General features: G+C 43.2%; 1 protein-coding gene across 4 annotated transcripts in view; it reads right to left on the reverse strand.

The window, feature by feature from the left end:
- Window positions 1-13,847, reverse strand: part of macrod2 (mono-ADP ribosylhydrolase 2) — a 1,153,479-nt gene that overhangs the window by 93,211 nt on the left and 1,046,421 nt on the right. For 3 of the 4 annotated variants that reach the window (XM_062058480.1, XM_062058479.1, XM_062058482.1), the window contains 2 exons: window positions 6,377-6,415; window positions 5,923-5,967 (listed from right to left, as the gene is read on the reverse strand). In XM_062058480.1, coding sequence (XP_061914464.1) covers window positions 5,923-5,967; window positions 6,377-6,415 — 84 coding nt within the window. The remainder of the gene's footprint in view (window positions 1-5,922; window positions 5,968-6,376; window positions 6,416-13,847) is intronic. The other variant, XM_062058481.1, reaches the window with a different exon arrangement.

Below are 13,847 nucleotides of genomic sequence, written 5' to 3' on the forward strand. Positions count from 1 at the left end.
TTTTAGTATGACTTTGGTAAGCTATTAAGCCACACCACTTGATGGATTGTACTGTGCTTCAACATACGAGTATTATTATGGTGTGTGTATAATGTAAGACATATTGTCTGGCGTTTTGTTTCGCAATATTATGCAAAAGCAACTTTTCTTACCTTACCTGAAGGTCTTACTTATATCTGTCAGTAAACTCGCCATGAAAGCGCTAAAACATACCGGTGTAGTGAGTTTGCATTATTCACCCAAATAACTTTAGTTGTTAGAGAGTTCCGGTTGGACGGTTTTTCACGGGACACATTTCCGGCGTTGTTATTGCACTAGTGAGCCACAGATGAGGAGATGCTGCTCCGTTATTGATTTAAGTAAAGTCTGAATGTCATTAAAACAGTTAACCCCATCTTTTGACACTTCTTCCACTCCCGTCCTTGCACGCTACACCGCTACAACAGAGATGACGGAGAAAAGACGCCGCCGAAGGTGAGCGACGCAAATAAGACCGCCTACAAAACGGCGCGTCTTGAAGCGACTGTCAGAAAGCGGCTTGAAGATGATCTGTAAAACATAATCTATGCAGCATTTTGACCAAATAACCACCATTAAATGTTATGTAGACCACAAGGAAGTGTTTTCAATTTAGAAAAAATATAAAATAATGACCCCTTTAATGCGCCTTATAAACCGGTGCGCTTTTTGTATGAAAATAGACCTGACAGGTCATCGGCAGTGCACCTTATAATCCGGTGAGCCCTATTGTCCGGAAAATACGGTAGTTTTAATGAGCCTTTTAAGTCATCCAGCATTTCTAAAATTAGAAAATTATATTGCTAAATAGAAAATATGTCTAATGTTTTTAATTTTTGACGGTTCATATACGTTGACAAGCATACGCAGGAGAGAGCTGCGTGATCGCCTCCTTTCCTACAGCCATTTATGGGCAACTTTCAAGACGTGCTAAATATAAACGCAAAACAGCGGCTCGCAGAAAAGTTTTCGCCTTGATAAATCACAGTGCATGTGCTAAATGATTATATTTTTATTGTCTCTTCCCAGTATTGTGGGCGTTCTGATAATCAGCATATTTTCTGCATATTGATTAAAAACAGACACGCTAAATGGATTGGACTTCTCATTTTGCTCACTTAAGAGACACAATCTTCTGCACAATAAATCAGCTTTGCGTGTGCTATCAAGTTTGCACGTGTTTTAATACACGCAAACCTTTAGTACATTAAATCTGGACCTACTGTATGTGTACTCACCTAAACCACTTTCAGGGGTTGTTGGACCATATTTATATTAAGTTGTGTTTGCATGTATTCTTGAGGTGCAGCACCACACACACACAGGTAAACACATTCCATATAGTGGTACCTTGGGTTTTGGTATGGCCCAAACATTGTGCCTAACTAGTCTGTTCACCTGTTGATCGAGTGCACAGAAAGAAATCCCAAGTTGGAGCCTTTTTTTGTTCAAAAGACTGCAAAAGTGAGTGAGTGAGTGCCTGCACTTTGATAAAGAAGGTAAAAAACAGTACAAAGGTGCCGTCTGCGTGGCTCTCCCTCCCACAAACAATAGTCTTCGATAAAGGTAAAAGTAATGATGAAAGCCAGTGTGGTGGCTTCTTCCGTGTTTATATGCCACCGTAAGCTGGAGTGGGATGAGGGCGGCGTGTTCAGAGACATAAACAGAATTGATAAACTGATTCGGAGAGTGGACTCTGTCCATTGCTGCTCACTGGACACCATCATGGAGGTGGCTGATAGAAGGGTGTGCGCGAAGCTGAAATCCACTTTGGCCAACCCCTCTTTCCAACTGCATGACACTGTGGAGGCCCTGAGGAGCTCCTTCAGCAACATATTGTTGCATTTGCAGTGCAGGAAGGAGCGCTATCGCAGTTAATTTCCTCCCGACAGCCTTTGATTGATTGATTGAAACTTTTATTAAACAGTATTATTGCACAGTACAGTACATATTCCGTACAATTGACCACTAAAAGGTAACACCCGAATACGTTTTTGAACTTGTTTAAGTCGGGGTCCACGTTAACCAATTCATGGTAGCCATAAGACTTTATAACACACAAATGTAAATATAGTAATCTGTACATAGTGTATATCTTTTTTGGTGTGCTCTCTGTGTAATATGGGTGTCACTATGATATTATTATTACTGGCCTTACTTCTGTTCTATTACTGTTTAAATGGTAAATGGTAAATGGGTTACTTGTATAGCGCTTTTCTACCTTCAAGGTACTCAAAGCGCTTTGACACTATTTCCACATTCACCCATTCACACACACATTCACACACTGATGGCGGTAGCTGCCACAAGGCCCTAACCACGACCCATCAGGAGCAAGGATGAAGTGTCTTGCTCAAGGACACAACAAACATGACAAGGTTGGTAGAAGGTGGGGATTGAACCAGGAACCCTCAGGTTGCTGGCACGGCCACTCCCCCAACAGCGCCACGCCGTCCCCAAAGTCATTTAGTCATTCCATTGTTCATTCCATTCTAGTCATGTGTGCTGTTGTCCTGCTCATCCTATTCTTATCAACATTTTACACAACAACTCTGAATTTTTTCCAAATTGGGATACATGAAGTCTATTTTATCCTCAATGTTAATTTGACCATTTGTCATTTATATGTAACTCATACTTTTACTCATTACTTACGACCTTACTTGGTTCTGTGACGGAGCTCTGAACTCAAAACACCCCTATCTCAAATCAACGTCTCACTGAAATGAACTGAAATCAATTAACGACACAATTACACAATATCAATATGTGACATGCCTTTAAAAAAGAAAGTCAAACTTTTAGATAAGAAACACTGTATGAAAAATAATGTAATAAAATGTGCTACTAACAACTGCAGTAGTTTTATGAAGTAATGTAATAATAATTTGCATTAGACAGTGACTTCAACGATATCTCCTATGAGCCGTTTCTGTTACGGCGCGAGCGGAGGCCGCCACGCATTCCGGCACGCATTCCGGCACGCATTCCGGCACGCATTCCGGCACGCATTCGGCTGCGCATTTCGCCGTGCATTCCGCCTCTCGCTCCGCTGAGCGCGCCTTGGGACACGCCCACGGGCATTCCTCTCCTGCAGCTACTTTCCCTGCCGTCTTAAGCCAGCGTGTCCTGCGTTCCAGTGCCAGAACGTAGCCCCCTGTATGGTACAGTAAGCCTACACGTCTCTAGCACTCTCCCTATGTGCATTCGCTCTCTCTGTGTTTCTCCTCCTCTGTGCTCATTGTCTTGTGTCCTGTGTCGTCATCCTGCAGCGTTCCCCCGTTTCCTGGTTTCGAGCTGTGTGCCTCGTCTCCCCAAATTCCCTCTGGTTCCCTGGCTGTCTTCCTGGATCTCGGCCTCTCACCTGGACACGGACCTCTCGCTTACCCACGGACCTCCGAGACTGCCTTGCACTCCCTGACTTCCGGATCTCGCTCAACACGCACCTTCAACACCACCTGGTAACACTCCACATATAATCACTTCACATAGTCTCACCACACACACAGTATTTGGATTAGTTACACGCCTCATTCCTTTGTGATAATAAACACGCTGCAAGCTAACAACGTCCCTGCCTCTGTGCCGTCTTCTCCTTCCCCGCTGTACCGTAACAGTTTCTCTGTCAAACGCACCATCTGCAGTTTCTCCATATGTATGGATAATTGTCCACCATTTAGATAATATTTTAACATTCTTGGCTGGCGTTAGAGTCATTCTGCTTTAGTATGTTGCAGTCTAGCAGTGATACGCTTGAATTACGTTCATATTTTTGATGATTTTTTTTCTTTAATTAAATGAATAACATCCACTTCTTCTCAGCACTGTCCTTCACACTCACTTTCTTCCATCCAATGGTTGGAAAACAAAGTTATGTTGATCTCTAGCTATATGCTAAGGCTAGCGAGTAAGACCAGATGTTTTGGTCGGTGCTTACGAGTCTGACTTTTGCTACGCCAACTAATGGCTTGGATGCTTTGAACTCAAATGTTTGCTTGAAACTTACAGTAAAGCATAATACTTAACAATTAGCTAAGAGACAGGTCCATTGTATAAATATTCTCTACAAAATAGTTTGTGTTAATATTTTTGGAGACCTAGAACAGGTGTCTAGATTTACATAATTTCTTATGGGAAAAAAATGCTTCCGTTTTCACATGATTCAATTATCATCTGAACTTTTGGAACAGATTACTAACAAAGACTGGAGTACCACCGGATATGAATAACAACTCAGGTCATGAGTATCAATCTCACTGTTGCCGTTCACGCATTTTTTGTGTCTTTTTACGCATTGAAATCAGTAAGGACGTGAATTTCTGGAAGTCGGACGCAGATTTTTTTTTTTTTAACCGACCCTGCCTTCTATGTGTTTTTATTGGTCGTCTTCAAAGTAATGAACTTTCCAGTACAATTTCTTAAATTTTGATTCGCCAAAAGTTTTATCAATAACAAATACTGCCTCACTTTGCACTCAGACAACTTTACCGCGAGGGGCTGTCAAAAGAAAGACTTCATGGTAAACACTAAGGTGTGTGTAAAGTCAACCTTTTTAACTTCATCCTGTGCCATGTCTCCAGTAAATTAGTTGTTTTAGTCTTTGTGAGTCCATGGAAATTTCACTTTTATCTCCCGCTGGATTGACATCTTTTGAGGATGGAGACAGGCTAGCTGTTAGTTTCAAGCTAACCAGCACCCGACCAGACTTCACTACCACAAAAACATACTTTGGAGGTCAACAAATGGAAAAATATGTGCCTTTTGAAGTGTTAATGTGCGAAGAGTTTTCAAAAGGAGTCTCTACGAGAAGTGGTTGACAAGTTAGCAAGTGTCGCTCGCATCGCTGACAGTGACGTCATCACCGTCATTGTTTATTGAAGCAGAGATGCTGACTGTACTTTATGATAAACAAGCATGCGTCGCCAGGCTCTGCTTTTTACTGATAGACTTATCAGATTTAATTTTTTATTATCTATAGTAGGGGTGTCAAAAGTGTAGCCCGGAGGCCATTTGCGGCCCCCAGCCAATGTTTTAAAGGCCCATGGCACATTCTAAAAATACTATTAAAATAAACAATAGCTTACAGGTGACATGTAATTTAGAAAAAGTTGCAATGTTGACTAATAAAACAAAGCTGTTTTTTTTTCTTTAAAACTGTCATTGCTCAAAACATAATACTGAATCAAAATCAATGTTTTTATGAAATATTGACCTATCCAAGGCTCCGATTACTTCGCATCAAATATTCTACTTTGAAAAATATTTTTTGTGGAAGACTTTGCATATTTTGTGTGTTTGACAAAAAAGGGCGGAAAACAAAAAAACCAAAAAAGAACATAAAACAAACAAAAAAAAAAAAACAACTTAGAATTGAGGGATAGATCTGAAGTTGATGTAGACTCTAGAGATTTAAGCGTTAAATAAATAATGTATGTATGCCCTGGCACCCGATTATCATAATTTCATGATTGAAGCAAAACACTTTTTACACTTTTATACTGAAATAAATACACCTACAAAATATTTCATAAAAATATAGAAAAAACTACCGGCAGCGGTAACGTTTAGATCCATGAAGGAAAGAAGAAAGTGAATGAATGTTTATAACTGAATACATTTACATATGCATAACATTTTTTTTTATTGAATTAAGTAACGTTTATGACAACCTTTTTCCAAAACACAATATAGAATGTGAGGTATAACAGGATAATGCATACATTTATCATTTGTTTTCAAAACGGTTACAATAAAGTGGGACCACAAAAATGTACTTTGGGACCCCATTTTTATGACTTGATGGGGTCCCTGGGACCCCATTTTGAAAATTTCTAGCTCCAACACTGAATCTGTTGTGATTGAAAACAACCTCATGAAGCAAGGCTTTGTTTAAGTATACCATACCTGGATTCTGACTCTCCATCACCACGTCTTCAGTTCCTTCTGCATCTAAAAACAAGAAGAATTGAGAAAAGTAAGTACAAAAAAATATTTGTGCCTGGAGTCAACCTCTGCTTTCGATAAAACCTCAAACGGCTTTTTACTTCCATCGCTTTATGTCGCTTTGTCTTTGTACTGCAGTGTGAGAGCAATGGAACCACAAAGCATGCATAAATTAGGTGACAAAAAGAAGGGGAAAAGAATGTCACTTCCAAAGCCATACATAATTGAGGGATTTCTTTGTTTCAAGCGTTTGTGATAAGATAACTTTTTTTTGTTGCTGCAGTTCTCGCATGTGGGATGGAAAGGCTGTCATGGAGCAAATAGTAAATTCAATTTTGGATGACGAATGACATCAAGAAACACTGGCGGAGTCAAGGGGCAGTGAGCATGTTAATGAGCCGTATAGTGACATTACCATTGTCATCTTCGTCTTCATCACCTGCTTCCTCTTTTCCTAGAAGGAAAGAGAAATGTTCATCACAAACCGTGATAAAGCAAACGTACAAAAGATCGCAACACGGATAAATGATTCACTTTGTGAGAGTTGGCATTACGGACACAAACTTCCTGTTGTAACGACAACGTCTTAAGGGGTTGGTAATGGTTTACAAAACATTAGTGATGCGTCAAAACAAACTGAAGCATTGATGCCGAATGTGTCACGTGTGGGTCGCATATTTGTGCGGGATCGTTTCTCCAGTGCAACACGAACACTCCGGACAAAAACGTGAAGGTAAGATTAAGATTAAGATTAAGATTAAAGTACCAATGATTGTCACAAACACACTAGATGTGGTGAAATTTGTCCTCTGCATTTGTCCCATCCCCTTGGGGAGCGGTGGGCAGAGATGGTTTAATTAACAAAAATCATAGCCAAACAGAAAAACAAGCAAAAGAAAAGCGTGCCGAACGCACGGGAAGCTAAGGCTAACACTTAGCACCAGAGTCGGGAACATGAAATACAAAAAAACGTGACTGATGCTTACCGCAAACAAGGAGAACAGGACGAGTGAACAAAAAGGCAGGTTTAAATAGTGTCAGTGATGGCAAACAGGTGCGCGTCGGGAACACAAGTGGCAGGTAAAAATGATAAGTAACCATGGTGACGAAACAAACTCACAGGTGCACAAGCAATAACAAAAGGAGTCCAAAACTAACAGAAAACACAAAAACATGATCCGGCCCACGGATCATGACAGTACCCCCTCCTCAAGGACAGATACAAGATTTCCAAAAAAAAAACAAAAAAAAAAACAAGCAGGGTCAAAAGTCACGGGCGGGCGGAGGGAGGACTTGGAGGTGGGTCGAAAAGCCAAGTGTCCCCGAATCCACCGAGGCAAAGTCAAGTGGCGGCGGCGAGTGGAACGCCGCTGCAGCTGGCGAGGAGGGCGACCAGGGAATGGCCACATTCGTGGCCGACGGGGAGGTGGGCGCACTTGGCGAGGCGGACGACCACGGAGCGGCCACATCCGTGGTCGACGGGGAGGTGGGCGCGTCGGCGCCGTCATGGCAGGCGTGGTAGCAGGTACAGGCGGCGAGACAGGCGTGGTAGCAGGTTCAGGCGGCGAGTCAGGCGTGGTAGCAGGTTCAGGCGGCGAGTCAGGCGTGGTAGCAGGTTCAGGCGGCGAGTCAGGCGTGGTAGCAGGTTCAGGCGGCGAGTCAGGCGTGGTAGCAGGTTCAGGCGGCGAGTCAGGCATTGTAGCCGGTTCAGGCGGCGAGTCAGGCGTGGTAGCAGGTACAGGCGGCGAGTCAGGCGTGGTAGCAGGTGCAGGCGGCGAGTCAGGCGTGGTAGCAGGTACAGGCGGCGAGTCAGGCGTGGTAGCAGGTTCAGGCGGCGAGTCAGACGTGGTTGCAGGAGCAGGTACCGCTGACTGGCGTGGAGCAGGTACCGCTGACTGGCGTGGAGCAGGTACCGGTGTCTGGCGAGGAGCAGGTACCGGTGTCTGGCGAGGAGCAGGTACCGGTGTCTGGCGAGGAGCAGGTACCGGTGCCTGGCGAGGAGCAGGTGCCGGTGCCTGGCGAGAAGCAGGTACCGGTGCCTGGCGAGGTGCAGGAGCAAGTGCCTGGCGAGGTGCAGGAGCAGGTGCCTGCCGGGGTGCAGGCGCAAGTGCCAGCCGAGGAGCAGGCGCAGGTGCCAGCCGAGGAGCAGGCACAGGTGCCAGCCGAGGAGCAGGCACAGGTGCCAGCCGAGGAGCAGGTATAGGAACTGATGATGGTGGCATCTGCAGGCCCACCGGAGATGATGGTGGCGTCTGCAGGCCCACCGGAGATGATGGTGGCGTCTGCAGGCCCACCGGACAAGATGGTGGCGTCTGCAGGCCCACCGGACAAGATGGTGGCGTCTGCAGGCCCACCCGGGCAGAGGTTAGCCATGAGCATGGCGGAGGTGGTCTAGCTGGGGGTAGCGGCTTAGCATGCTGAAAGACTGGTGGTGGCGGCCGGGATGGAGGTTGCTGCCTGGCTTGGCGCAGCCGAGCAGCCCCACCAGCACAGCTCCCGGCCCCAGCCCCCCCCCCTCAAGGGGCGGATACCAGACGCGCTCCTTGCGGTCTGGAACAGTCTTTAAGGGTGGGTGGCGGGAGGTCAGGAGGGGGGCAAAATCCTCCCCTCTAAATTGTCCAAAATGTCTTTTCCCATCCCCCACCTGAGGTCTTTTGGGAGGATGAGAGGAAAAAGTCACTGACTTGGGCGGGGCTAGAGTCCTAAGGGGCGGAGCTTGGCACTCAGAAGGAGACTGTGGCTGACATCTAAATTTCAAAATAATGTCCTGATAATGTTTAATTTTATAATTAAAGTCTTTAGGAGGTTGCTGACAGAAAGAGTCAGAAGAATTTAAAAAAACATCTTCGTCTCTGACGTCATCCACAGTGGGCGGGATGATGTCATCCGTGCGGGTCTCCAGCTGACTGACAGCCCAATCGGTGAATTGCTTAGCAAAATGTGTGATGGGATTACCTAATTTTGGCGGCGAGGAATACTGGTCTGGCTGCAACTTGCTTCGGTCCGGGGGAGGAGCTTGCGGGAGCGACGCGTCATAACGGCGAAACGAAGCTTCTTTGGCTGGCTTCCGTTTTTGCTGACGCGTCCGGTACTGCGGTGGCGCGACAATGTCCTCGGGCCATACGGAGTTGAGTGGGATCAACTTTCCATTAGGACCCCACATCAGGTCCTGGCGCTCCAAGGGGGAATAGCGGAGAGTCTCCGCCTCCATTGCCTCCAAATCTAACCACATACCTAAGTCCAGCTTCTCGAAGTTCGTGGCGGAAGAACTGTATGCTGTTCTCCTTCTGTCACGTGTGGGTCGCATATTTGTGCGGGATCGTTCCTCCAGTGCAACACGAACACTCCGGACAAAAACGTGAAGGTAAGAGATGGTTTAATTAACAAAAATCATAGCCAAACAGAAAAACAAGCAAAGGAAAAGCGTGCCGAACGCACGGGAAGCTAAGGCTAACACTTAGCACCAGAGTCGGGAACATGAAATACAAAAAACGTGACTGATGCTTACCGCAAACAAGGAGAACAGGACGAGTGAACAAAAAGGCAGGTTTAAATAGTGTCAGTGATGGCAAACAGGTGCGCGTCGGGAACACAAGTGGCAGGTGAAAATAATAAGTAACCATGGTGACGAAACAAACTCACAGGTGCACAAGCAATAACAAAAGGAGTCCAAAACTAACAGAAAACACAAAAACATGATCCGGCCCACGGATCATGACAGAATGAAACACGAGGAGTTCCTCGATGTGTGTGTCACTTTAAGAAAAACAAAAAAAGATAAAGCTGCCATGTTGTCTGACTGTGAAGTGCCAGACAATGTTTATCAGAAAGTGCTTTTTCGGCTATCGAGTGACAGTGTGTATTGAAAACCGTCTAGATGGTAGTGATGTGCGATACCCAGGGGCGCCGCTAGGGATTTTGGGCCCCATGAAAATAATCTTTACAGGGCCCCCAACACAGCGGCAACATTATAATTTCATCATCATTAGGGACCTCTCTGGGCCCCCCTCCATCATGGGCCCCTAGAATCTGTCTCCTTTACCCCCCCTTTTCGGCGGCCCTGGCGATACCACTAATTGTCTTTCCGATACGATACCAAGAGAAACTCAGGCTGGTATTGGCGATACCGATCCGATACCGATACTTTGTGCAAATGAACCTAACGTGTCTGATAAAATGTAAAAAGTTGGTCCGCTGCAGAGTATTTCGCAGTGCTGCAAGTCGGCCAGCTGCTGCGGTCGTAATCTTGTGTGTCAGCGTGTCTGTGATCTCCTATTTTATATTCCATCCATCCATTTTCCACCACTTGTCCTTTTCAGGGTCGCGGGGGGTGCTGGAGCCGATATCAGCTGCATTCGGGCGGAAGCCGGGGTACACCCTGGACAAGTCGCCACCTCATCACAGGGCCAACACAGATAGACAGACAACATTCACACACTAGGGCCAATTTAGTGTTGCCAATCAACCTATCCCCAGGTGCATGTCTTTGGAGTTGGGAAGAAGCCTATGGCGTCACATTAGTACCAAAAATACAAGCGCGTAAAAACTGTTATCGCGCGCTGATTCTCCACTTCGTGCGCGCGCGCGACACCCTTTTGCGCGCGCGTGGTGCCTTTGTGCGCGCGCGCGGCGCCTTCTTGCGTGCGTGCGGTGCCTTTCTGCGCGCGCGCTGTGCCTTTCTGCGCGCGCGCTGTCTCGGTCTGTGCGCTGTCATGTTTCATTTTGGTACTTTGGGGGCGGGCATGCTTAGACCGCCCCTTCTTTTTGATTGGCTTTGAAAATAAAAAAATTAAAAATAAAATAAAATAATAATAATAAGAAAAATACAACTTCAAGTAGGTTGTAAAAAAAGGCAGATGAAGTGAAACTATAGCAATGCTTTTCTTTACACTCTCTCATGCACACAGATACTCATGTTATGAGAAGTATATTGTTTCAAAAATATTAACATTAATTGTTGATATTTTAAACATCTTTCAGATTACATTGCTCGAATTCAAAAACCACTTTACTACACAAATATTAGGCCCAATGTGCAAGATTATTCTATTAGTATTAGTTATTTTTATGTTTTATCATATCTTAGCTTATTTTTATGTTTTATCATATCTTAGCCTAATTGTATATGGTCTTATTATATTTATATTTCAGTTTTTATTGTATTTTATTTTATTTTATAGTTTTTCATATTGTAGTTTATTTTTATGTTTGATTATATCTTATCTTATTTCATATTATTTTTGGACTTTTACCTTATGTGTATTTTGATTATTTTTAATCCATTTATTTGATCATCTAGTGTTTCCTCAAAGAGCCCTCTGGATCTCCACGTCCAGAGGGTTCCTGTGTTGTTATTATTATCGTTGTTGTTGTTGTTGTTTGTTTATTTTTATGTACATGTTTGACTGTCTTCATGGGGTGTGGGTGTTATTTCTCATTTTGTTTTTAACTATGTAAAGCACTTTGAGCTGCTTTTTAAATGTATGAAAAGTGCTTTATAAATAAAAATGTATTGTTATTATTTTTAGTAATAGTACCCTTACAATCACTCCAAACCAGTTCAATAACTTACCTCTTTTTCAGCCAACATTTTTTTAACCACTTCTTCCAATGACCCGCCCTGCTATACTTCTGATTGCTCAAAGCCAATCAGAAAGAAGGGGCGGTCTAAGCATGCCCGCCCCCAAAGTACCAAAATGAAACATGACAGCGCACAGACCGAGACAGCAGAAAGGCACCGCGCACGAAGTGGAGAATCAGCGCGCGATAACAGTTTTTACGCGCTTGGATTTTTGGTACTAATGTGACGCCATAGAAGCCGGAGTACCCGGAGCGAACCCACGCAGTCACGGGGAGAACATGCAAACCCCGAGCTCGGGATCGAACTCAGGACCTTCGTATTGTGAGGCACATGCACTAACCCCTGTGACGCCGTGCTGCCGACAAATATATTGTACATACAAATTCACATACATACAGGTATACTCACTTACACTGTATTCATTATCAATAGTGCTATTTCTATTGGTATTTGTATTGCTCAATTTGTAGTGCAATAATGTTCATTTCTGTGTTATTAATATTTACCTTACTAGCTGCTTCTTTGCTATCACTTTTCCTATCACATTTGTACATATTGTATTTGCTGATGCTGTTCTGTTGTTGTGGTTGTTATTGTTATTGTTATTGTTGTCTCTCTGTCTTACACCCCTCTTGTCCCCGCAATATCAGTGTGGCATAATTTTGACAGCACCAAATAAGGAAAATGTTCTTCTTTTCCTTTTTACTGTGGATCATTGACCAGAAATGTATCTGTTTCATATTCCTTGCTGGTTGGGATTGGTACTGTTTACATTTGAACGAATACTAGTACCAAATTGGCACCTGAAAAACCGTTTAAATGGTTTTCAAACTCGTACTTACAAAATGTTAAACATGCACAATTTTCTCAAAAAAAACCAACAAAAAAAACAATGCCTTCTTATTTTCACTGAATTTTACTGAAATAAATACTTTAGTGATATAAATAAAAAGGTAACTAAGTAATACATTCAAAAATAAAAAATACAACAAATAAAATGTCATAATTACTGCAAGAACGTACAAAAAACAACTTTCTAGATTTGTAATGTTTGATGCTCAAAATTTCGGGTTTTCCCTGAATACAACATTCCTCGCCGTAAACGTAACTGGTTTGTAATTGATTGATTGATTGATTGATTGATTGAGACTTTTATTAGTAGGTTGCACAGTGAAGTACATATTCCGTACAATTGACCACTAAATGGTAACACCCAAATAAGTTTTTCAACTTGTTTAAGTCGGGGTCCACTTAAATTGATTCATGATACAGATATATGAAGAAGTGCTGTGTTGTTGTTGTTGTTGTGGCTACTATCTGGGATAGTGCAGAGCTAATGGTGTCATGGGGGCTGCTGTTGGTGTGTTAAAATCAACAATAAAGTTTTAAAAAGCATCAGACTGCGTTCTTCTGTCGGGACGCTACATCACTTACAAAACGTTACTGCAACATTATCGCTGTCGAGCACTTAATGCAGGTGGAGTCTGCATTCACTTTAAACTAAAATAAGGTACTGATAGCTTCTTCTTTTTTCGGTCTGGCTGCTAATGTGTAAGTCAACACTGATGCCATTATGGAACCAGGTTTCAGTGACAAACCCCGTACTTTCTGCACATCTATTTCTTTGGACAATTGATATTAATTTTGTTTGCAGGTCAAATGTAGTTACTTTTTTAATCCAGCAGACGTCGCTATTATGAACCACCAACGCAGTATCAGTACAGTGTCAATACAGCAAGTGAGTGTGCCACACACTCACTGACTCATCACTACTCACCATTGAAGTATATCACATGTTTGTACTTACACAGTTCAACAAAGGAGTATGGAAGAAGTAGACTTATTTATGTGTCCACACATACACGGATATTTTAACAAACACATGTTTTTTTTGTTTTGTTTTGGCCTTCCAAAACTTTTGGTGTGTTTAGAAAGGGAACATTATAGCTGGTGTCCTTTGAAGTGTAGGCATCAATCGCATTGATTTCAATACATTTACATTTAGCAGTATAATTTGAATAGAATAAGTCAATATAGGTCATTGCCTTAGATGCGCTGATAGGCACTTACTGTAAATTTAAGGCAATGTCTCCCAGGCTGTGTGTAGACGAGTGGTAAACTTCAACATAATGCACGCATTAATTAACTTCTAATAAACCACAATATTGACAAAGGCATCAAAAAACCCAACCTGAGGCTTCTGATTGGCCAACACGCGCACACAAAAGTTGTTTTAAATGTCATGTGTCAAATAAAATAACACATTTTTATATTTTTATAGTATAAATGTATTGTATGTGTGTGG

The sequence above is a fragment of the Entelurus aequoreus genome, linkage group LG09, assembly GCF_033978785.1.
Source record: "Entelurus aequoreus isolate RoL-2023_Sb linkage group LG09, RoL_Eaeq_v1.1, whole genome shotgun sequence".
Lineage (NCBI taxonomy): Eukaryota > Metazoa > Chordata > Actinopteri > Syngnathiformes > Syngnathidae > Entelurus > Entelurus aequoreus.